We start from the raw sequence: 26085 nt of genomic DNA on the forward strand, positions 1-26085 counted from the left end.
GGCTTGCGGAGCGTAACTTGCGTCTATTCGCATTAAGCACGCCCAGCACGCAAGTACGGCGATACAGAGCCACGCACATTTTGCCCACATCAAAATTTACGGCCGGAAGGGGGCTGTGAATGGGCGTTCTCGTGTATGCAAGGTGCAGATATGGATGAAAGCGATTTATACCGCTGACGTTTTCTTTACACCTAGTATGGGTCAGGTGTTGTAGCCTCAACTGCTGATAGCTTGTAGCAAACCTGGCGCATATGCGCACACACACCGGAAGCAGCGTATCTCGCCCTACAGCTCTGCATATGGGCGAATGTACGTCCAGCATACTGCAAATCTCCGTACACTTGCTGGGCTCCCTGGTTCGGCTCTGCGCAGTTTTGTCACTCGCTCTCCTAGTCTGACAGAGAATGAAATTAAGATCAGTTGTATGTATCTTAATGTTTATCCGATGTGTATCAATAAATTGAATTACATTTATTGTCACTATAAAAAGATTCCAAAAATGCATTTCATTGAATTACATTGTGATTCTTATAAAACTTCCAGGTATAAAAATATAAAAGAATAAACTAAAACAATAAATTATAAATTCAATCTAACAATCATCGATGGGGGAAATAATATTTCTCAACCTGCTGGTACGGGTTCTAATACAGTTGTAGCGGTTTTTGGAGGGCAGTATAGAGAATAAGGAGCGATATGGATGACTGGAATCAGTAATCATCTTATTTACTTTCCATAAACTCGTCCTTAGTACAAAAGATCTGTTTCCTAAATAAGCAGATTTTTATCACACTACAAACTGGGACATAATTATATAACAACGCCTGTGTAGTGCTCGAGACAAGTACTTCTACTTACTAATCTGTCCGACCTGTAACCTGCCCTGGGAGTAACTGGCTTGCAGTCTCCTTGTTAACACAAATGTCTGAACAGATAACCTCTCGTCCCCTGTTACATAGGTTGCCTTATGTCACTGTATCAATGTAAATTGTCGCAATTATTGGCCATTCAATATACAGTGATTTAGTTATGCCAAAGAAAGTGCTGCTGCTGTCGCTCTCCTCTCCTCGCTGAGTCCGGCGACAATGCAAAGTGCAGCGTATAAGTGCTCGGGGGTGTAAGACAGGCACTGGCCGAACCAAGATGATGGCCTTGTGATTGTAGTGCACTTTAATCACGTGGAATATTTTTACGGATTGGGATAACAAATAGAGGGTACGTATGTGGTACTCGCCCCAGATCATACGTTTTTTATATTGACCTCATATTTTCCACATTGTGGCCTGGAAACTGCAAAGCCATACAGCAGTGAATCTAGCGCCACCTGCAGGTTGTCACAACGTATTGAAGAGGTGTAGACTGTATGGAATATGTAGTTAAGAACCTGTGAATTAACGCCGCCAGTATCCAGAATCAAAGACGGTCTAACTAATACAGATGGCCCCTGTGCCATAATCTGTTTAGTATCACTGTATGCTTTGTGTCCGTTTTCTGCCTTGCTATGTCTTATTGCACATTATTACCTCTATCAAAACAGTACGTGTATAATAACCTGCCGATCAGCCTAACCATATTCTCTTACCACTCTCTCCTGTGTCTATTAGGTCTGCCGGACTCTGACCTGGGAATCCCAGACCAGTTTGGACAGTCGGGCATTGTCGACCAGATGCCCTGGTCTGATAGCTTAACATTACTGAACCGCGTGGCCCCAAGCGCCCAGGATGAGTGAGTACCCTCCGAACGTCGTAGGCTGTGTACATTCACAAATGGGTTGGCGATGGGTGGGCACTGGTTTTTTTTTAAACTACCAGAACGCTGTATCCTCCCTATGGCTGGCACACAATGGCAGTTACCGCTGGCAGGCCAAGATAAATTGACGTAACCGTGTTGGTATCTGGTTTGCATGTGTGGTTTTTTTATTGTTAAGGAGAAGCCTGTGCATTGTGATGGTCGTGTATTCAGCAGGGCTGACAGTCTTTGTGGTTACTAACTGGAGCGTCGGGGCAGGGCGTGCTCCAAAAGAGAAAAAGGGCAGGTGGTTCAGTGCGGATAATCCCTCTGATCAGATTCCGGGTATCCCGAGCCCACCAGCACCTTGCTGGAATAAAACCACACAAGTGGAACCGACCAGATCCGACTCCCGCCGCCGCCGCCTGGCTTGTGTTCAGCCGCAGAGGTTTAGGAGACTTTTTTTTTTTAAATGGCTCACAAAATACAAATGTTATCCTAGTACAAAGCGCCAGGATTGAAGGAAATCTCTCTGCAAAGTGTTTTCAGCTGTCAGAATGCATTGCAATAACCTGAGTGTGTATATCTGAATATTCATGAAGATATATGATGGCCTGCGCTCCACTGAAAATGTTTCCTTACAGAGTCCATAGTATTTTCTAGGTCTGTCCCAGCCCTTTGCTGGGCCCCAACCATATGTTGTCCTTTAAACCCTGTAACTGCTAGAGGGAGGGCAGGACCAAACTTATAGGGATCTGCAAGCTGCACAGATCAGTGTCTCCATAGCGTTCGTGCCCGCCACACGAGACAGCCTTACAACAAGTGTTTAGGCGGAATATATATATATGTATGTATGTGTGTGTGTGACTCTGTCCACCTCGTCACTGGGGTCTTTTAAGGACACGGAGCATAAAACATCGCCTGCCTGCGCGGCTATTTTTAGTAAGCTTACGGCTGCCTGTTATTCTTTAGGTTTTTTTGCTCCTTAAAAAGCTTTGAGAAGTTCCTGGGAGTTTTGTGCAGACCAATGGGATCACGTGTTGTCCACAGGAGTACAAAGCCCTAATCCCCTTCAGGCGGACTTCACTCCCCTCCGGTGCTTTTAGGGGAAATCAAAGGCACCTGAATTCCCAGGCATAACAGGAGCGTTGCAGGGTTTGGAATGCTTTTTTTTCTTTTTTTTGGTTTGCATCATTTACAGTAACCGGCTTATTGGGCTGCTCCGTACAAGAGCTGACACCCAGTGGCCATTCGTAGGCTGGCTAGCATGCGGGGTGACAATGAAAACATTCCAGGTGTTTCCATTAGCTGACTTATGCAGCGGCTTGCAAAAGTGTTCAACCCCCCTAAAAAAGTCAACAGATGTGTCTGTACTACAGACAGATAAAATTGCTGCTGGCATAAGTATTCAATCCCTGTGCTGTGGAAGCTCCAAGTTTAAGCAGATAAAAGATGTTGGCCTAACTATTGGCTCTCAATTACCTGGGGGTCATATATATATATAAAAAAAAAAAAAAGTTAATATTTTGCGGATAAAAGACTCCTTAAGTCAAATAAGCATTGGTCATACTGTGATTCCGAAGGCAAGAAGTGAAAATGAAGACCAAAAGCGTTCTAAGAAAATTAGATAAAGTTAAGCCGCATACACACTGGACGATAATTGTGAACGATAACGATATAGTTGCACGATATATCGTTCAGTGTGTATGCAGTAAGCAATGGACGATGCGATATTCCCAGTCGTTTGAACATGCAGCTCGATCTGGGGATATCGTTAGCGATGCCATACTGCTGAATGGCCTGGCCCCGCTTCCACCCACAACCCCCGCCCCCCCTGCCATCGTTCATCGTTGCCGGCATCGGCAAGTGTGTACGCACTTACTGATGCCGGCACCCCCCGCCGGGCCCACCGATGTCGCTAACTGGACTATTCATCTAGCGTGTTTGCGCCCTTACAAACACGCACAAGATAGAAAAAGGCTACAATATAATATCCAAGTGCTTGGATGGCGAGGAAATGGAAGACACGGCCTAGACGGGCCCATCCCACAACGCTCAGCGTCAGAGCAAGAAGGAGACTGGTGTCTCTCTTGACTTTTTAGGGGTTGAATATTGTTTCCACTGTATATGGTCGCTACGTGTTCCCAGGTCTATTTAAGGGCAACAAACACTTAGGTGTATATATACTAAACTGCAGGTTTTTAAAAGTGGGGTTATTGCCCATAGCAACCAATGAGATTCTAGCTATTATCTTCTAGAACAGGCCTGGCCAACCTGTGGCTCTCCAGCTGTTGTGAAACTACAAGTCCCAGCATGCCTTGCCAGAGTTTTAGCATTCCCTAATAGCAAAACTGTGCAAGGCATGCTGGGACTTGTAGTTTCAACAGCTGGAGAGCCACAGGTTGGCCAGGCCTGTTCTAGAAGGTGCTAGATAAATGATAAGTAGAATCTGATTGGTTGCTATGGACAACAACTTCACTACTAAAAACCTGCACTTCAGTAAATATACCTCTTAGTTATAAACAGGTTATTTTTCTCTCTATATCTGAGAAGCACTTGGGCCCGGGTCGGTCTGTGTTCCACATATCGCTGCTCTAGAAATACACCAAGTTGCACGATTTAGCGATAAAATATTGCCAGGGTTCCTGAGCGCTAAGCGTTCCCTTACTGCTCCACCAGGCCGATCCCCAGAGAAATGCGTGACCTGGCGTGACTTATGTTCTTCGGTGATTCTCTCCATTTTATAAATAAGCCGACCAGTGTTGTATCGTGTCACTAGCATGTAGGTGACGTAACCCAGGAATACTGTGAGCAATATGTGGGGTGCAGGTTCCTATAGAATTGATGAGCTGCATTACCATCGGTCCACATATTAGTTACATTCTGCATGTGATATACATTTATGTATTTGCTTATTATAGAAGAACTACAAATTCTATTCCAAACATTTAGGTGTCTATTTACTAAGCAGTGTTAGGAGACAGAGTGAAAAGTGATAAGGTACCAGCCAATCGGCTCCCAACTGTCATTTTTCAAACACAGCCTGTGAGATGGCAGTTGGGAGCTGATTGGCTGGTACCTTTCACTCTGGGCCTGATTCAGACCCGGACGCTATTTGCGGACGCTCGTTCTTAAAAAAGGGCCGGATATTTAAATTGAGCGCTCGCTCTTTGTGGTGTGTTGACGCCTCTACGTCTGAGCGAACGTCCGAAAAATGCGCTCGCTATTTTGTAAAGACGCCCCTTTGCCGTTCGCATCACACGTCATCGCCGTTATTTATTAGATTAATCGGGAACATCGAAAGGCATCTGAACTGCTCGCAGTGCTTGTGGTGGGATTTACTTCCCGCTATCACTGCGAGCAGTTCAGGCTAAAAGACAACCAAGTGAAGTGGTCGATGACGCTCCTTTACTAATTATGCACTCCCATTAAACGCCCTTTTGTCCGTTTGGCACGCCTGCGTTCGGATCTCCACTCCCCGTTTTCAAGCACCTTCCCCTGTTACCACCCACAAACGCCTCATTCTGTCACTCACATTAGCAGCCCCTCGCTGTTTTGTGAGCGCACGATTTCCGACCGCAATGACTGGTTGGTACATGCGCATTACAACCCATACGCATGCACAGTTGTGCGAACATCGCTCAGAGCGAACGAGCGGCCGCTTACGAGCGGCTCTGAACCAGGCCCTCTGTCTCCTAACACTGCTTAGTAAATAGACCCCCTAGGTTTACCCTGGGCAATGAGGTGAGAAATAAACCGTATCAGAGCATACAGAGGAGAGATGTGAGAGAGCCGCGCAGTCAGTATATTGCGCAGGTTAACTGCCTCATGTCGTCGCCGCAGGTTGCGGGAATCTCATCCCCAGGACCCGTTAAGAAAGATGCCCGCTAAAAATAAACCAGAATATAGACGCAGCTTCATCATTATAAGGTGATATATTATCCCGCCAGTTGTGCAACTCACATGGGGCTCAGCCAGGAGCTAGCTGGCATTTTATCGCCTCTAACACATCGTCCTGGCAGCCACAAAAAACTAGGACATGTAACAAGGGTCCAGAGCACTTATTCTGAGACTTCTTTTTCTTTGAATAGTTATTAAAGTTATAGAATATTAGCATAGTATAAGCCCAGATACACTGTGTAGTGTCCTCCGATTATCTCAGCGCCGCCGATGCTCCCGCCCTGCGCGGCTGGTACGAAGGCAGCGATGGAGTTAACCCAGAGCGAAGGCTGGGACGTATCTGTTCCACCTTACGCTGCCGCTGCTGCTGCGTTTGTTTTTGTATTTCCAGCTCTGGGCTCCCACATCTGGTACTCATCTATCACTAAAAGGATAAATATTTCTAGTCTGGGGGAACCGCGCGCTCCGCGTATTCGCTATCAAAGCCGCCTTCTGTTTTCCTAGCACGTTGCAGTATTTTATTAGCCAAAATGATCCTGGGTGTAATTAGATTTTTTTTTTCTCTTCTGGAGCCTTCTACCTCCTATTCGGCACACACAGGAACTCCATAGACTGTGGATGTTGTTGTGTAGGAGCTCCCAGGCCCCTGGGTCAACTGTGACCTATTTAATTCCTTACATATGATGATTTATATGCGTCTCACAGAATGGACAGAAACCTGGTCTGCCGCAGTAACGCGGTTAACCCTCGCAGTCCGGGAGAGAGTGCCTTTTCTGGGGGCGTCCACGGGGTTACTTATCTGAGATTGATGACATGTGGCGTTAATGGGGCACTAAAACGGGCCCCTGGGTAATATAGGGGTTTTTGTATCAAGCAGCGAAAAGCATGGAGGAGTGGGCCAGTGGAGACATTGCCCATAGCAACCATTCAGACCCTACCTATTATTTTATAGACTATACTTAATAAATGCTACTTCAATGCTGATTGGTTGCTATGGGCAACTTCAGCCCCTCCTGTCATCTGTGTAACACATCTAACACCTACAACACTAACGGCCTCACCATCATAGCAGCAGAGTTACTCCAGTCTCTAGGAGTCTTTACCTTGACCGCTCTCCCTTCCTTAGTAATGGGTGACGGGAGAGTCTCTCAGGTGCTGGGCAAATAGGAAGGGTTGAGACACGTGTTGGTGGGGATGGCGTTACTCACATGACGAAGACATTTGACCGCAGCACATGTATATATCCCACATGAACCGTTGCGCATTTGTGAGATTTCACAGCTCGACAGCGGCGTAATGTAAATCTCACGTGTGACTAAGCCCACAAGCCCTGGTAATGCTGCTGATGTGGAAAATTCGCTGGTAATAATCCATTTCTCTCATTGGTGCCTCAGTAGATGTGTTTCCCCCCGCACCGTGACTTGTGGCTGTGCACCGCATTGCCGGGAGGCCGGCGGGTTACTACATAAGCCTCATGCACTGTAATCCTTTGCCAGGTATTACACTACGGGTGGGGAGATGTATCAAAGCTTGGAGAGCGATAAAGTACCAGCTAATCAGCTCCTCTCATGTTACAGGCCGTGTTTGATAAAATGACAGTTAGGAGCTGATTGGTTGGTACTTTATCTCTCTCCAAGCTTTGATACATCTCCCCCATATTCGCTGCTATTTGTAGTGCTCGGAGACTGCAGGCACATGACTTTAGAACATATTTTGGCTTGCCACGTATGTAGTGACGGGCAACATGCGGCCTGTCGGCCCCCAGCTCATCCTGCTTTACGTGACATCGGCCCCAGGTCTTGTTCTCAGCTTTGTGCCCTGACAAGCTGCATCCAAGTGGTGGGGGATCTTTTAAGGGAAGCAGGAGGTCTGAGAGAAGTGTTGGGGTAAAGGGGGTTCTAAAGGGCAAACTGGGGTGAGGGAACATGTAGGGATTTGGGGACGTGATGGGTGAAAGTGATAAGTCATGTCTCTGTCTTTGGTTACAGAGCTGTAGGGTAAGGTGTGGCCATTTTGTAGTCAGAGGGACGGCCATGCGGTCCTGCAGTGTATCAATGACCTTATTCCTAGTATAATGATAGGCTTTCCAAAATTAGGTTAGCCCACAAAATGGCGGCTTCAACTGTATGAAGGTTACGGCATGCTTGCAGAGACTCCAGAATTATGGAGAATGGACACTGGGCAGAGCAGGTCATGTTCCCGCATTCCTTCCACTTCCTAGTGAGATGGCGGTGGCTGGCATGATAACTCAATTCTCAGCGAAACGCGTCAGTACAGCCCCGACTCCTCTGTGTGATGACCTCATTCGTGTCCCACAGTGGCCACTGTTTCTCCCCTCTGGGAATTCTCCTGGAAGGCAAAGAAAAAAAATCTAGGCAAAAATCGGTGACCAACACAATGTAATAAATATTTATTCCTTTTAAAGCCCAGTGATAGAGGTTTCCTGGTCGTGGGGGCTTCCGGGGGTATCTGCTACAGTCTGCAAAGTCATTTGCTTGGTCGTGTTTTTATTTGTTTGTTTTTGTATTTTTAAATATTTATTTTAGGTCGAGGTTTGTTTTATGTTTTTGCCAGCAGTGATTTATGCTATAAAGACAAACGATGTCATGTTTCAAAAATAAATAGAAATACCAGTAAGTTGCGTACAGTATGTACTATAGTATGTGCACCTTGAATACACTGCCTAAATAAAATGAGCAGAAACCTGATATAAATGTATCCCACTTTTTCATACAATGTTAGCGGCATGGCGAATAGCCGATATATCCAGCCGGTCTCACTGAATGGCGTAGAGCTCCTTATTTCGCACTTCTTGCACCCGTTCACCGCACCAATCAGACTAAAAACCACATCGTCTCTCTCTGTAGAAGCCGGCAGCTCATGCCATAGAGCGTGGGGGTGGTGACTTCTGCCACGTTGGCTGTGCCCGCAGCTCCCATACATCTGTTGTTTTCTCTCCTCCAACTGCAGGATTGACGACTTTCTGTGCCCTCCGACCACCATGGAGGGGCAGAACGATGAGAAAATCTTACTGGAACAGCTGGTATCCTACCTCAATGGCAAAGATGAGAATGAGCTGGCCGAGCTAGACCGAGCCCTAGGGATTGACAAGCTGGTTCAGGTATGGAGGGTCTCTTTGGGTGGGAGCTGGTGGGTGTGGACAGGCCTCTGTTGGCATGGTGGCGTTGGATAATGGAAGAGCAGGAAAGAGTGGTAATGTGTGGCTCCTGTCACACTCTTACTGCAACATTATTTATAGATGACATCACAACTATCTCATGACATCACTGCCAGCTACACATAACAATATTAAATTTTGACCCTCACTCTTGTGTTGTATGTATAGCATAAGTGCAGTGGGTGGTAGTTGCTTGAAATCTCTAATAACGTTGGCGTTTATGTTGTGTTCCGTAGGGAGGGGGTCTGGACGTCGTCAATGACCGGTTCACCCAGCAGCCCTCTGTAGCTCCAGTCCTTATGGATCAGAAGCCTGGATTGTATCCACAGCCCTATCCCTCTGCCTCCCCAAACCCCGGCCTTCCCGGCCCTTTCTCCAGCATGGTCAGACAGAAGACCACATATGGGCCTGTGCCGGTCCAGGGGCCGCCACCTCCACAGCGAGGGTCCTATCCAAATAGCATGAACATGCAACCTCGGCAAACGCTGGTCCGGCCGGGGACGGCCTCCAATCAGCTCCGCCTGCAGCTGGCGCAGCGATTACAGGGACAGCAGCAGGTAATGTCACTCAATACAGCAACTGCCTTCAAACCTTGGAACTGGGATTTGTAGTTCTCTGTGAGCGCACCATATGGGGTCGACGTTGTAACGCAATGTGACGTCTCACGGATATCCTCCCGGCAGCCAGGATGGTATCTTGTTTGGAATAGTTGGGTCTGATAGCCCATGCTTGGTGATGGATATGCTATTATATTTATGTATACTATATGTATATTAATGTGGATCTGAGAGTAAGGGGTACATTTACTAAGATGGGAGTTCTATTAAGAAGTGATGTTGCCCATAGCAACCAATCAGATTCCAGGTATTATTTTCCAGAAGGTGCTAGATAAATGAGAAGTAGAATCTGATTGGTTGCTATGGGCAACATCACTTCTTAAATAGAACTCCCATCTTAGTAAATTTACCCTACCTGTTATTATAATGACTGATAGATTCAGTGTACTTTGTGTATAGTAATTAAAGTCTCCTAGAAAACCTGTGACCATATTTTACCCTGAAGGAACCCCTCTATGTCCCACCTGTAAAGACTGATGTCCCCGTATCGGGGTCCTGGGGTCCGGTAATGTGTCTGATGCTGAATTCTCAGTATGTTTGTTTTTCCTTTTAAAGATTGTGCACCAGAATCGGCAAGCCATACTCAATCAGTTTGGTGTCGGAAACGCGGTTCCCATGGTGATGAGACCTGGCATGCAACAAGCCATCGCCCCCCAGGTAAGGCCAGGGGACCCAGCTGGTGTGCCGTCTGTGGCCTAACGGCAGTCTAGGACCTGTACTCCCACTAAAGCTGGGCATGCCACAGGTTGTGTACCTCTACATTAAAGGGGCTGCATTTGTACATGTTCTGCAGGCGAGATTTAAATGTAAAATATATGTAGACCGTTGCCATTTGCATAACCCTTCCCATAATTCCCAGCCGCACAGCAGATTGTACCGGTCGGGTGTCTGCTATGAGTTTAGAAACTCATAGCAGACATCTGATTTAAAGTAAAATGACGCTTTGGTAAACAAAACCGGCAGCAAATCTATCAGTCGTTTTACTATTGGTTATTATAAAAGAGGCCGTGATCCATTTACTATCACGACTTCTACCTTTAAAATTTGAGACATAAAGCCATATCTAAATAGCTCCGAACACTGGGCCTGATTCCGGCCCCGGTCGCAAGCGTTGAGCGCTCGCAACCGGGTTGATGGTGGCCCAGAGCGCATGCGCACGACAGGCAATCCGTCTCTCCGGGTCTCGTACCAAAGGGGGCGTGCTGTCTATGTTGAGTGTCAGCACGCCCCCTTTGGTGGGCGGCCCGGGGGAGTGGCTGCCCAAAGGGAGGTGTTCCCATGTGAACGCCTCCGTTTGGGGGCGGCCCCACTGACATCAATAGTGATGTCACTGGGAGAGATTTCGGCCTTGTTAGAGCTGAAATCTCTCTGGAGCTTGCGGCAATGAGACCCTACCACAAGAGTCTCGTTGCAAGCCCGATGGTCGCGATGGTCTTGACCATCGCGACCATCTTCCTGGCCGCTCACATTAGCTGTGGGTGACCACCCACAGCTATGCGAGCGGCCGGGAGGCCGTTATGAAAAAAAAAAAAAAACGGCCCTGATTCAGAGCGAGCGCTCTGTCAGATTGATCCCCGCGATTGGCGAAAAACGGGGATTTTTTTGCCGATAATCCCCGATTTTCGCCAATATTTTTTTCCTCCCTATCCTATTAATTTGGGCGAATTAATAGGATAGTTTGCCCGTTAACACATAGGAGTCGCGATAAGCTCGCCTTTATTTGGGCGAAAAAACGGCGCTTATTGTGGATCATTTTTCGGGACACATCAGGTCCCGAAAAAAAACCCCTGCTAAGTGCCGTTGTCAGGCCGACTTCGGGGCTAATTGGATAGCCCCGAGCGAGCAGCGGGGGAGCTAATTAGCCGCGGTAATTGACCGCGGCTAATTGGATATGGCCCATAGATTGATTTAGACAAAATCAGGGTCCTATATGGGGCGTTGTGCACTATGTTAAGATACAGTCATGGGTTTTATACACCTGGGGCACCTACCTACCAATCCATCAATGGTCCAGCTCTGCCTACACTTTCACTGCTAGTCTGATTCAAGCAAGCAGCGGTTGTGTCGATGCCCCTCCCCTCTGTGCTTCTAGGTGCGTGTGGATGGGAAGGTCAAAGGGGAGGGGCATTGACAACACTGTACTGGGACAGAGCACCATTGTGGAGGAATCGGTGGGTTGGGAAACGCAATGCTGGTAACCAGGTTTGAAGTGGGTCTTGTATGTGCTTTTCTCTGCAGCCACCGCTAAACGCTCAGATGCTCGCTCAGCGCCAACGGGAACTGTACAGCCAGCAACACCGCCAGCAGCAGCTCATGCAGCAGAGAGCCCTACTGATGAGGCAGCAGAGCTTCGGGAACAACCACCCAGCGGCGGCGGGTCTCCCCGTCACTATGGGGGCTGCCAGGCTCCCACAGGGACCCCCACAGCAGTTCCCTTACCCCCACAGCTATGGTACAAACCCTGTGAACCCGCCCCCGTCAACCAGCCCCTTCTCACCTTTGGCCACCACCCCGGAGGCCTCGCTGCCAAACCGCGGAGGCGCCAGCAGAGGCGGAATAGTGAACAGAGGCATGATGGGAAATGTTGCAGGGCAGTTTGGCTCTGGGATGAATCCTCAGATGCAGCAAAATGTCTTTCAGTACTCGACAGGTAATACAAGGGGCACTTACATAATACAGCTATTCTCCTTCCCATATAGTGCTAACAGAGAGTATCGCGTTGTACAAGGTGGATTACATGTAAATACCGCATGTTTTGGTGATCTTTTAATCATACACTTACTGCAATTGGTAAAACGTACGATTAGACATGTTTGTTTTTATATTTGTTACATGGCGTTCTAGGCGGCAAAGTTGAACATAATTTGTCGCTGTTTGTGGCGCAGTTGAGCTCGCGGCCTATATGTTTACGGCCTAGTACACCGGGAAATGGTGCGTGGAAACGGGGGTTTACAGCAGTTCCGTTACCGTGTCATTCTCACAGTATATACAAGTGCAGTAACATCATCCATAGCCAAAGGGGCCCAGGATAAGAGGAGGCTGGGGTCTGGCTGCAGATTGATATAGGGAATGTATGCCTATAGCTTGGGATACTACGTCACCTCGCTTGGATGGAGTTCCTCTGTTGGACATTGAGTTATGAGCAGTCACAGTGCAGAGTTCCTTATACTAAGGCAGCGTTTAGGTCTACCCCTGAGGGTGGGTGTAACTGCATCCATGCAGTATAACAGGGCTGGTTCCCATTTTACATGACGTATATATATAATATATGTGTGTGACCTTTAGGGAGGTGGGTAAAGGCAGCGCTGCTCATGTTAACCCTTTCAATAATTATTAGAATATTGCTGTTACCGACATAAGTTACCACAGAGCTCTGTCCTGTCCTGTCCGCCGTTGTAGATGTCTGAAGGTGATGGCGTCCTTGTGATCTTAAAAGTCCGTCTCTGTCACCCCGCAGGTATCAGCCAGCAGGGGGATCCTTCCTTCGCACCGTCTCTGAGCCCCACAAGTCCCTTGATGTCCCCTCGCATCACCCCTTCACAGAGCCCCATGCTCCAGCAGACGCCGTCCACACCCGGGTACCAGTCGCCGGACCTGAAGAGCTGGCAGCAGGGCACGATGGGAAGCTCGAGGTATGAAGAGGGGGCACGAGCTACGTGCTGGCTCCATGCGCCAGTGATGCCTCCAGGGGTCTACCAAAATGGCCGCCCACATTGGTAATAAGGCGGACTCTAACACTATGTAGAGCAGTGATTGGGCGCGAGGGAACGTCTATTGCAGAATGATGGGGGTAAAATGTTAATATGCTTGTAGTAAAGTGACCACAGTTCCCAAATGGGATATTAAGTATTCGTTTCATTGGATACCCTGACCTGGAAGTCCGTGTGTATAACCTGTAAGTCCTTCTATAACCAGCATGTGGTCGCTAAGTAACGCTGGATGTAGTTATAATCGCATCTAGTTATCCAGCGCATCCAGCTGAGAGGGGACAATCAGGCTGGATTCTATATCACTGCTGGAGTCCAGAGAGTCAGGCACAGGACTGTGGCTCAGGATAAACCAACATTACACGTCTCCTGTCCGTCATTGTGTTCCTCCAATACTGTAATATAACAATACTATGTACATCTTCCATTCATAGCATCTTTGCGCAGTCGGGGCAGAGCCAGCCCACACCGGGCCAGCAAGGAATGTACAACAACATGAGCATCACAGTGTCTATGGGTGGAGGCAACAATGGGGTCCAGAATGTCAACCAGATGACGGGACAAATGCAGATGAGCTCCCTGCCAATGCAGACCATGGGCAACCTGTGCCCGGATCAGGTCAGTGCCAGGGACTGGTGTAACGTGTAATAACGTATGTATCAGTAATAGGGAGCTGCATGTGATGTATAATATGTAGACCATGGGCAACCTGTGCCCGGATCAGGTCAGTGCCAGGGACTGGTGTAACGTGTAATAACGTATGTATCAGTAATAGGGAGCTGCATGTGATGTATAATATGTAGACCATGGGCAGCCTGTGCCCGGATCAGGTCAGTGCCAGGGACTGGTGTAACGTGTAATAACGTATGTATCAGTAATAGGGAGCTGCATGTGATGTATAATATAATATACAGGCCATGGACTGCCTGTGCACGGATCAGGTCAGTGCCAGGGACTGGTGTAACGTGTAATAACGTATGTATCAGTAATAGGGAGCTGCATGTGATGTATAATATGTAGACCATGGGCAGCCTGTGCACGGATCAGGTCAGTGACAAGGACTGGTGTAACGTGTAATAACGTATGTATCGGCAGTAGGGAACTGCATGTGATGTATAATATAATATACAGACCAGATCAGGTCAGTGACAGGGACGGGTGTATGTATCCTTATTGCAAACAATGTATAAAATAAAATGCAGAACAGGCAAAAAAAACAAACTGCAGGCTGAAATCAAAATGTGTATTACATTGAAAGTAAGTGACATTCTGCAAAACTGCATTTCCAGTGAAATGTTTGTGGCATAAGTTACGCACTGATTAAAGTATACGCTTTTTAAGACAATACATATTTCCCAGAACATTCAGGTTGAATTACTCTTTACAAAATAACTGTGACTAATAACAGAAAATATTTCTCTGAATACAAACTGGGTGGCAGTGTATCCATGGTGACTGTATCCATGGTGTGATGTATCGAGGGTGGCAGTGTATATATGGTGTGATGTAGGGGGGGTGGTAGTGTATACATGGTGTGATGTAGGGAGGGTGGCAGTGTATACATGGTGTGATGTAGGGAGGGTGACAGTGTATCCATGGTGTGATATAGCGAGGGTGGCAGTGTATCCATGGTGTGATGTAGCAAGGGTGGCAGTGTATCCATGGTGACTGTATCCATGGTGTGATGTATCGAGGGTGGCAGTGTATCCATGGTGTGATGTAGCGAGAGTGGCAGTGTATATATGGTGTGATGTAGGGAGGGTGGCAGTGTATATATGGTGTGATGTAGCGAGGGTGGCAGTGTATCCATGGTGTGATGTAGCGAGGGTGGCAGTGTATATATGGTGTGATGTAGCGAGGGTGGCAGTGTATATATGGTGTGATGTAGCGAGGGTGGCAGTGTATATATGGTGTGATGTAGCGAGGGTGGCAGTGTTTATATGGTGTGATGTAGCGAGGGTGGCAGTGTATATATGGTGTGATGTAGGGAGGGTGGCAGTGTATATATGGTGTGATGTAGCGAGGGTGGCAGTGTATATATGGTGTGATGTAGGGAGGGTGGCAGTGTATATATGGTGTGATGTAGGGAGGGTGGCGGTGTATATATGGTGTGATGTAGCGAGGGTGGCGGTGTATATATGGTGTGATGTAGGGAGGGTGGCGGTGTATACATGGTGTGATGTAGCGAGGGTGGCGGTGTATATATGGTGTGATGTAGCGAGGGTGGCAGTGTATATATGGTGTGATGTAGCGAGGGTGGCAGTGTATCCATGGTGTGATGTAGCGAGGGTGGCAGTGTATCCATGGTGTGATGTAGCGAGGGTGGCAGTGTATCCATGGTGTGATGTAGGGAGGGTGGCAGTGTATCCATGGTGTGATGTAGCGAGGGTGGCAGTGTATCCATGGTGTGATGTAGCGAGGGTGGCAGTGTATATATGGTGTGATGTAGCGAGGGTGGCAGTGTATCCATGGTGTGATGTAGGGAGGGTGGCAGTGTATATATGGTGTGATGTAGCGAGGGTGGCAGTGTATATATGGTGTGATGTAGCGAGGGTGGCAGTGTATATATGGTGTGATGTAGCGAGGGTGGCAGTGTATATATGGTGTGATGTAGCGAGGGTGGCAGTGTATATATGGTGTGATGTAGGGAGGTTGGCTGTGTATATATGGTGTGATGTAGGGAGGGTGGCAGTGTATCCATGGTGTGATGTATCGAGGGTGGCAGTGTATATATGGTGTGATGTAGGGGGGGTGGTAGTGTATACATGGTGTGATGTAGGGAGGGTGGCAGTGTATACATGGTGTGATGTAGGGAGGGTGACAGTGTATCCATGGTGTGATATAGCGAGGGTGGCAGTGTATCCATGGTGTGATGTAGCAAGGGTGGCAGTGTATCCATGGTGACTGTATCCATGGTGTGATGTATCGAGGGTGGCAGTGTATCCATGGTGTGATGTAGCAAGAGTGGCAGTGTATATATGGTGTGATGTAGGGAGGGTGGCAGTGTATATATGGTGTGATGTAGCGAGGGTGGCAGTGTATCCATGGTGTGATGTAGCGAGGGTGGCAGTGTATATATGGTGTGATGTAGCGAGGGTGGCAGTGTATATATGGTGTGATGTAGCGAGGGTGGCAGTGTATATATGGTGTGATGTAGCGAGGGTGGCAGTGTTTATATGGTGTGATGTAGCGAGGGTGGCAGTGTATATATGGTGTGATGTAGGGAGGGTGGCAGTGTATATATGGTGTGATGTAGCGAGGGTGGCAGTGTATATATGGTGTGATGTAGGGAGGGTGGCAGTGTATATATGGTGTGATGTAGGGAGGGTGGCGGTGTATATATGGTGTGATGTAGCGAGGGTGGCGGTGTATATATGGTGTGATGTAGGGAGGGTGGCGGTGTATACATGGTGTGATGTAGCGAGGGTGGCGGTGTATATATGGTGTGATGTAGCGAGGGTGGCGGTGTATATATGGTGTGATGTAGCGAGGGTGGCAGTGTATCCATGGTGTGATGTAGCGAGGGTGGCAGTGTATCCATGGTGTGATGTAGCGAGGGTGGCAGTGTATCCATGGTGTGATGTAGGGAGGGTGGCAGTGTATCCATGGTGTGATGTAGCGAGGGTGGCAGTGTATCCATGGTGTGATGTAGCGAGGGTGGCAGTGTATATATGGTGTGATGTAGCGAGGGTGGCAGTGTATCCATGGTGTGATGTAGGGAGGGTGGCAGTGTATATATGGTGTGATGTAGCGAGGGTGGCAGTGTATATATGGTGTGATGTAGCGAGGGTGGCAGTGTATATATGGTGTGATGTAGCGAGGGTGGCAGTGTATATATGGTGTGATGTAGCGAGGGTGGCAGTGTATATATGGTGTGATGTAGGGAGGTTGGCTGTGTATATATGGTGTGATGTAGGGAGGGTGGCAGTGTATCCATGGTGTGATGTAGCGAGGGTGGCAGTGTATATATGGTGTGATGTAGGGAGGGTGGCAGTGTATCCATGGTGTGATGTAGGGAGGGTGGCAGTGTATCCATGGTGTGATGTAGCGAGGGTGGCAGTGTATCCATGGTGTGATGTAGCGAGGGTGGCAGTGTATCTATGGTGTGATGTAGGGAGGGTGGCAGTGTATCCATGGTGTGATGTAGGGAGGGTGGCAGTGTATCCATTGAGTGATGTAGCGAGGGTGGCAGTGTATCCATGGAGTGATGTAGCGAGGGTGGCAGTGTATCCATGGTGTGATGTAGCGAGGGTGGCAGTGTATATATGGTGTGATGTAGCGAGGGTGGCAGTGTATACATGGTGTGATGTAGCGAGGGTGGCAGTGTATATATGGTGTGATGTAGCGAGGGTGGCAGTGTATACATGGTGTGATGTAGCGAGGGTGGCAGTGTATCCATGGTGTGATGTAGCGAGGGTGGCAGTGTATCCATGGTGTGATGTAGCGAGGGTGGCAGTGTATATATGGTGTGATGTAGCGAGGGTGGCAGTGTATCCATGGTGTGATGTAGGGAGGGTGGCAGTGTATATATGGTGTGATGTAGCGAGGGTGGCAGTGTATATATGGTGTGATGTAGCGAGGGTGGCAGTGTATATATGGTGTGATGTAGCGAGGGTGGCAGTGTATATATGGTGTGATGTAGGGAGGTTGGCTGTGTATATATGGTGTGATGTAGGGAGGGTGGCAGTGTATCCATGGTGTGATGTAGCGAGGGTGGCAGTGTATATATGGTGTGATGTAGGGAGGGTGGCAGTGTATACATGGTGTGATGTAGCGAGGGTGGCAGTGTATCCATGGTGTGATGTAGGGAGGGTGGCAGTGTATCCATGGTGTGATGTAGCGAGGGTGGCAGTGTATCCATGGTGTGATGTAGCGAGGGTGGCAGTGTATATATGGTGTGATGTAGCGAGGGTGGCAGTGTATCCATGGTGTGATGTAGCGAGGGTGGCAGTGTATATATGGTGTGATGTAGCGAGGGTGGCAGTGTATCCATGGTGTGATGTAGCGAGGGTGGCAGTGTATCCATGGTGTGATGTAGCGAGGGTGGCAGTGTATCCATGGTGTGATGTAGCGAGGGTGGCAGTGTATCCATGGTGTGATGTAGCGAGGGTGGCAGTGTATACATGGAGTGATGTAGCGAGGGTGGCAGTGTATCCATGGTGTGATGTAGCGAGGGTGGCAGTACATGCATGGTGTGATGTAGCGAGGGTGGCAGTGTATCCATGGTGTGATGTAGCGAGGGTTGCAGTGTATCCATGGTGTGATGTAGCGAGGGTGGCAGTGTATCCATGGTGTGATGTAGCGAGGGTGGCAGTGTATATATGGTGTGATGTAGCGAGGGTGGCAGTGTATCCATGGTGTGATGTAGCGAGGGTGGCAGTGTATCCATGGTGTGATGTAGGGAGGGTGGCAGTACATGCATGGTGTGATGTAGTGAGGGTGGCAGTGTATCCATGGTGTGATGTAGCGAGGGTGGCAGTGTATATATGGTGTGATGTAGGGAGGGTGGCAGTGTATATATGGTGTGATGTAGGGAGGGTGGCAGTGTATATATGGTGTGATGTAGCGAGGGTGGCAGTGTGTCCATGGTGTGATGTAGCGAGGGTGGCAGTGTATCCATGGTGTGATGTAGCGTGGGTGGCAGTGTATATATGGTGTGATGTAGGGAGGGTGGCAGTGTATATATGGTGTGATGTAGGGAGGGTGGCAGTGTATATATGGTGTGATGTAGCGAGGGTGGCAGTGTATCCATGGTGTGATGTAGCGAGGGTGGCAGTGTATCCATGGTGTGATGTAGCGAGGGTGGCAGTGTATATATGGTGTGATGTAGCGAGGGTAACATTGTAGGTAGTCTGAGTGTATGGCGATGATATCAGTGGTGGCGATACGGATGCTTATACACAGACACTGAGGATTTTGTTCCAGCTGTAACAGGGAAATGACCTGACAATGATTTATATGAGGTGGAGAGAGAAGACCAGACTGTGATTTCTCTCCCTTACAGCAGCTTTAGTAGCGTCTGGGTAGTTTAGCCATTGCATGGTTTGTATAGTTAGTATGGAGCACGAGCGGCAATGCTGTCAGCCCCTCACTGACTGCCCTGGTGTCTTTATCACAGCAGGTGAATGATCCATCCCTGAGGCCCGGCGGACTCTACTGCAACCAACTCTCCTCAACAGATCTGCTGAAAACGGACCCAGACACAGGGCAGGTAACTGTCTCGATGGGGAACTCGCCGACCACTGGCCTGCACAGTTGCTTATCCGTTATACACGGAATAAGACATAAACCCTCCCACATCCTCCATCTCTTGTCCAGTTCTTCAGCCACTATACTCTAGAGCAGTTATATAGATATAGAGCCCTATTTTGTGCATCTCTTCCTGTCTAAGTCCCCCTCTTCTCCTTTTTCTGTCAGCAGGTACAGCAAGTGCAGGTGTTTGCAGATGTCCAGTGCACAGTGAACCTCGTGGGCGGGGATCCCTACCTGAACCAATCAGGATCCATTAACACTCAGAAGACCACACCCGGATCCCAGACGCCTCAGTCCCAGCAGAAGAGCCTATTGCAACAGCTCCTCACCGAATGACAGCTTGTCCAGATCAGACCTTGTGATGCAGACAAGTAACACAGACGCGTTATAGAAATACATATATATATATATGCATCGTATATATGTTCTCTATTTTTGCCGAGATATTGGATTATCTCTTTAAACTGCAGCCCTCCCTGTGAGACGGAAGACTGCGATGTGGAGACGTTGTTAACTGTCAGAAAAGAAGAGGTAGAAAAGAAAGAGACGATGTTTGTCGGTGGTTTGGGTTTTTTTTCAATCCCCCTCAAGCCCCTCGCCCTCTTTGGATGACGCTTAAACTTGCGTTGGACGTTTGGAGGGAGCCGCGGGGCCGGACCATCGGATCGATGGTCCCCTTTCGAGCCAAATGACAGATGAAACTTATTTTTGTACGCAGTTGCTGTGATGACACTGAACGGAACGGGCGCAAGTTTTTTTTTTTCTCTAGCGCCCGAAGAGAATGTCGCAGAATGTCAGTTTCAGCTGGTTCTGTCACTGATGCGGAACCCAAGGAAGAGAAGAGAGGAGGGTTCTGGGTAATTTACGGGTGGTGGGGATCGGGAGAAAAAAAAAAAAGAGAAAAGTATATTATATATATATATTATACCGAGGTAAAGCTCCTATTTGTTGCAGCTACGGTGCATTTGTAGAGCTATTTCTGGCTTGTATGTACAATCATGTTTTTTAAGTGTGAGGCCTGCTTTGCGCTCCTTTTTGTAGGGCCTGTTTTATAACCCTTCTCGCTGCTGGAGCAGCAGAAACGGCAGCCCGCAATATTTTCCTGACGTTTGACAAATCTCTTGGAGAAACAGTGAAAAATCTTTTCTCGGCAGCATAAAATCACGGAGTTCACTAAAAAGTGATTAAAAAAAAAATAAAAAAATAAGAAAAAAATTCTGTCATCGCTGTATACAGGAAGGAAGTCGCTGAAATCCACATAGGGCGGCCTCCGCTCTGCACCCCTCACTATATAAATCGGTATTCAGACACTGAACAGAGGCGTAGCCTGTCGATGTGGCCTTGCCATATTACCTCGGCAAAGCCGACAAAAGCCAACTGCAGTCTTTGTTATGTTTTTTTTTTTTTTTTTTTTTTATTAAGACACAGGTAGGCCAAAGCCCACATTAAAGTGAGACTGAGCACGCGACTGCCCACAGCATCCTGTATGTGAACGGCCATCTCCTTTTATGTAGAATATCACACGTCAGCCCTAATTTCCTCATTTCATACATGCTGATAGAATTTAGCTGATAGAACATGCACTATGGGTTCTGCTGATTTGGGGATCTATAAAGTTGGACATCTGTGAAAACTGACTGGAATGCTTAGAAGTGACTGGAGTTGGCAAATTCCAGGAGAGCCGACATTAAGGGTCTCATGATAAGTTCTTTAGCCTTCGATGATTCACCACCGATTTTCCTGTCTAACTAATCGGAGCAGCCCCGGTGTCTTTACCTCGTTACACAGTAGCTTTTTGAATTTCAGTATTACAACAGACACAATTTCCATACAATGCTTTCCTTCCCTGGCGATTCATTCCATGGAGGAAAAGGCCACAAAAATGTACCAAAGTACCCCACATTGCCACGTTTTATGGTCACCTATTGTGTCCTAGACCAGCTGTTGACAGACTCCAAGGGTCACATCTATAATAGTGGGTGACAGTAATGCTAGTCTCACCTATTCCTCTTAGATTACAATGCAGTGACTTCAATTGGTACAGTTGATTTGCTGGATTTTTTTTTTTTTTCATTTTAGAAATGAGTTTTAAGGATACTTCTCCCAAAAAGTCTTTGTTCATTTCCCCAGTGAAAATAGCGAGAGGCATCTTACCACCCTCCATTAACGATAGCTACATGATATTATATAAAAAGTCTCATTTTAAGTACCTTAACCCAACAAAGTTATCCAAATCATAGTTAATAAAATCAGCAACCCCCCCCCCCCCCAGAAAAAAAAAAGAGTATTGAGTGTTTCCGCCCTGTACACCTCTATACCTTAGGTAGTTCAGAACCAGATAAGCGGATGTTGATGCCATGAATTTCCCATTGTAACGGAAACACCACGTGTAGTTTTCGATGAATTTCCCATCGTAACGGAAACACCACATTTAGTTTTCGATGAATTTCCCATTGAAATGGAGACACCACATTTTTAGTTTTCAATTAAATTCTTCTTTAGTACATTAAATCAAACTCATTTGGGAGAAGATAAGATGCCTCCCACTGAAAAATGTCAGCTGCTGAGGTGCGCCTGGGACACTGCTGGAATCCAGCTGCATTCTATGGAACAAATATATGGCGGATTCACTGACTTCAGGACACACAAAAACATTTCATATGGGCTCATCCGGGCCTAGACTGCCACGTGTGCCGCTGTTGCAGCAGAAAGCGGCACAGCGACCTATTAATGGGCAGGTTCGGAACCCCTTGAAGGTAAAATATGCTGCAGGCGGGAGAGGGGTTGAGCTAATAAACTTACTGATAACCTGGTGTACATACATACGTACATATATACCCGCCGGCGCTAGCCGTGCTGTGGTCTGTCAGCAAAGAGTTCCTCATTGTCAGTCTGACCCTGCCACTATGCATTAACCAACACAAAACGGAGTGGCTCATGTTCTATACCCGCTAGCGGCGTTCAGACTTCTAGTAATTGCTTTAACCTGCTGCTAGGATGTTGTATACCCTCCAGATTCGCCATTACTAAGTCCATAACAATGTAACCTATACTCAGGATATTCCTACTGCCTGTACCACGCAGCAGGAATCTGTATATTTTTATGTTGCTTTTTCTTAAGAACAGGGGCCTTCAACTTTTTGTTTTATTATTTTTTTTTTTTCCATTTACATGGAAGGAAATCTGTATTTACACCAGTATTTTTAATTTTTTTCTTTGCTCTTGTTTTTAATTAGTTAGATTTCGGAGAAAGTATAAAGGACTTGTAATAGTCAATGTGTACATATTGTTTTTATTCTGTGTTTTGATTGTTAAGAGGTGCTGCTTTTTGTGTTCTCAGTTTCCTTCTATTCCAAATGCTTATAACATAGATCAGCTAGTACGGAAATATTACTAGAGGGGTCCGCACTGGGCTGGTCCTGTTGCCAAAGAGGGAACGGATAAGAGACATATAAACATCAATCCAGTCTGAACCTCAACATGATCATGCATTTTACCTACAGTAGTTACATGGGGAAACCTTTGCAGTGAGCTGGTCAGCTCACCACTGCATATATGTGTGTGTGTGTGTGTCTGTGGTACCCCAAATAAATTTATAGTAGATATTAAAGGTCCGTTGTTACCAGGATGTGGTGTGTTGGCAGGAATCCACTCTTGCTCCGACACTCTGACCTCGGCAGCAGGCTGCTTCTTCCCTCCTTCACGCCGCAGCAGAGAGGCAAGGAAAACCTACCCTTTCCCAGACAGACAGAATGTATACAAAAGGATTATTTTATTTATTTCTAGTGACTACAAATACAGACTAGAATGAGCCACTAGAATTAAAGGAACAGATGGCAAGCATTTCTTAATGCACACTAAATATAGGATTCACTAGTGTAATATCACATACGCCTACGTCACACTTCTTACTAAATATTCCCTCACTGGCTATACAGCAAATGCAAAGTAAGCCCTACAGATGTATCATTAATTCTCACAGCAATTCATACTTAACGGTTCTTAATCATCTCTACTTAGCAGTTCACAGTTATACTTGGGTTTTTAACCATATAGATTCCTATACACTCTTTATCTGGTTTGGTTCATTGAACATTCTCCTTAAATGGATGGATGGTCTCTCATGCTATATGGCAAAGTCCAGGATACAATATACAGAACTAATAAAGTAGCTTTACTTTCTAACCTGGGTTGTTATGGGGATTGTTGCACTGCTGGGGCCCTTAATTGGATGTATGCCTACAATAATATCTGTATGTAAATGGTATCATTGCAACACTGTTATACATACTTTAAATGGAGCAATGCCTCTCACATGCAAGCTTCCCCTCCAAAAGATAGCCTAGCATACACTGGAACCCTTGGTCTGGTGGTGGCATCACAAGTCTCAGCAATCTCGTTAATGCAGATTGTCCATTTGAACACTGTCTTTCACATGCAGCTTGTCTCACTTATTTCTTGTTCCTCTCAGTTACCTTCCATGTTTTCACACTTACCTCTCTTGTAATAAAATTTGCTCATGGTCCCCGTCAAACATTTTTAAGACCTCTTACTGTGCATGAGGTTTGCGTTCATTAAAACATCAACGGACAATTTGATGCAAGTGAGGAAAAGAGTGAATTTATCATCACACACACACACACACACACACACACACACACACACACACACACACTGCACATCTGTGTATCTATGCTCCCTTTTCTCGTGTATGGCCCTATTGAGATACAGCCCAATCTCTAGCTGTACGTTTGCGTTCCGGCAAAAAAGTTTTATCTATATCACTTTCCTGTGGATTTATAATTTATATGAAAGTGTAGATCTTCCTGTAAACTGAAAAGCCTAAAAATGGAAACCTACTTTAAAATGAATGACACTTGCACTTTATTTCTCTAAATTCGCATATCCGCCTCTAATCATCGAAAGGTACATTCGGAAACTTTAAATATTTGGAACATCACATTTCTGGGATCCGAAAGTCTCTTCCTTGTAGGCAGGTCTCACAAAAATGTATAGAAGTCTATATAACGTCTCATCTTTGGCAACAGATTATATATATATATATATATATATCTAAAAAGCAGCACCTATAACAGCGCTTCAGTAACTAACCTTATGTTTGTTGCTGCAGATAAAACAATAGGCTTTATATAATGCTCTGGATATAAATGCTTTATATAATGCTCCAGATACAACTACTTTACATTATGCTCCGGATACAACTACTTATTGTTTTCCTTCTAATGTGGTGGGCGCCTTTCACTTTATCCAAAACCTGACTTCTGAAACTTGTAAAATAACCAGCATGTCGAGATGTTTTTATTATACTGTTTTTTTTTTTTTATTATTTTATTTGCTCTAGAAAGGGCCTTTCCAAGTCCTACTGCTAAATATTACTATTAAAAATAAAATTTAAAAATATAAAGTTCAAGGCCCTTACCTTTTAACATTTCGGTAAATTGCTATATACAATTTTATTCTTACATTTTAAATTGAGATTCTTTAGCCAGCTGCTTTTTCGTAATGTAATAAGGTAAGGAGATCAGTTTAGAATATTTTTTATCACGATTGTTTCTTAAGAAAAAGAAAAAAAATAGTAAACATCGGGATTTTTCATATTTCTCCCCTTAACGGAAAAAAAGAAAAAAAAAGTTATGCTGTTTTCTGCTAAATAAAAATGTGTTCCCTTTAAAAAAAGAAAAATGTTTTATATATTTTTTTTTTTTAGATAAACGCTGGCTATTGTAATGGACGGAGATAATTTATTGTAAAAAAACAAAAGAAAAAAAACAAAAATAAATAACTGATCTTGCTTTTAATTTCATAAGGAAAAACTGCATAGCAAAATAAAAAAATTCAAGGTTTTGCTTCTATTTTTCTCTACGTAAACTTTGTTAGGAGTAAAGGAAAAAGAATGTACTGTAAGATGGAGAGCTGAATAAAACCATGCATCTGGCGGATATGTCTCTTGAGGTGTTTGCCAATCAATGGAATTTTTTTTTTTTAGGTTTGCTCTAGAAAATGACAAATCTATTTTACAGGACAGTAACTTCTTCTAGAAACACATAACAATGCATTCAAGGAAGTGAATGTAAGGTGCCCTATGAACTCACCAGAGTCCAGATACCTGTGGCATGTTGCTAAAAACAGTCATTTAGTTCGGAACACCTTCCCTGCCTGTACTGTTTTTGCAAACCCCACACCTTGCAGATCCTCCAGGCAGTGAAGTGGTTAAATAATACTGCTTTGTGCTGTTTATATTATTGGCTTGTTCAATGTTTAATTATTCTGTTTATTGTAAATAAAGTCATTTAAAATTCTGATTTTCATTTGATTTATTGAACAAAAACTTAATTTAAAAAAAAAAAAAAAAATTTAACTCATCCCATAGTCCACTTATGTTGATGTGAAACTATATTTGTCCCAGGAACCTGAGAGTTTCCAGCTATATTCCTTGTCGAGGGTGTCTGAGCTGACCTGTGTTTCTGACCGAGACAGACTGCCTCAATACTGTAAGTTTTTAGAATTGTTGCCCATAGCAGCCAATCAGATTCTAGCTATTATCTTCTAGAAGGTGCTAGACAGATGTTAAGTAGAATCTGATTGGTTGCTATGGGCAACATCTCAATTTCTAAAAACCTGCACTTTAGTAAATATACCCCTTAGCATAGCCGGATTTACACTTCATGGGGTCCTAAGCAAG

At 46.0% G+C, this 26085-nt stretch overlaps 1 protein-coding gene across 4 annotated transcripts in view; it reads left to right on the forward strand.

Annotated features, from left to right (window-relative positions):
- The window catches only part of NCOA1 (nuclear receptor coactivator 1), a 369979-nt gene extending 344274 nt beyond the window's left edge, over positions 1-25705 (forward strand). For 3 of the 4 annotated variants that reach the window (XM_088447565.1, XM_088447564.1, XM_088447567.1), the window contains exons 13-21: positions 1605-1725; positions 8599-8749; positions 9043-9363; positions 9979-10080; positions 11662-12073; positions 12881-13055; positions 13565-13748; positions 19249-19341; positions 19548-25705. In XM_088447565.1, coding sequence (XP_088303691.1) covers positions 1605-1725; positions 8599-8749; positions 9043-9363; positions 9979-10080; positions 11662-12073; positions 12881-13055; positions 13565-13748; positions 19249-19341; positions 19548-19718 — 1730 coding nt within the window. In that variant the 3' untranslated portion in view covers positions 19719-25705. The remainder of the gene's footprint in view (positions 1-1604; positions 1726-8598; positions 8750-9042; positions 9364-9978; positions 10081-11661; positions 12074-12880; positions 13056-13564; positions 13749-19248; positions 19342-19547) is intronic. The other variant, XM_088447566.1, reaches the window with a different exon arrangement.
- The last annotated feature ends 380 nt before the right edge of the window (positions 25706-26085 follow it).

Source organism: Taudactylus pleione, unplaced genomic scaffold (assembly GCF_031769625.1).
Source record: "Taudactylus pleione unplaced genomic scaffold, aTauple2 ptg000434l, whole genome shotgun sequence".
In the NCBI taxonomy this organism is placed as follows: domain Eukaryota; kingdom Metazoa; phylum Chordata; class Amphibia; order Anura; family Myobatrachidae; genus Taudactylus; species Taudactylus pleione.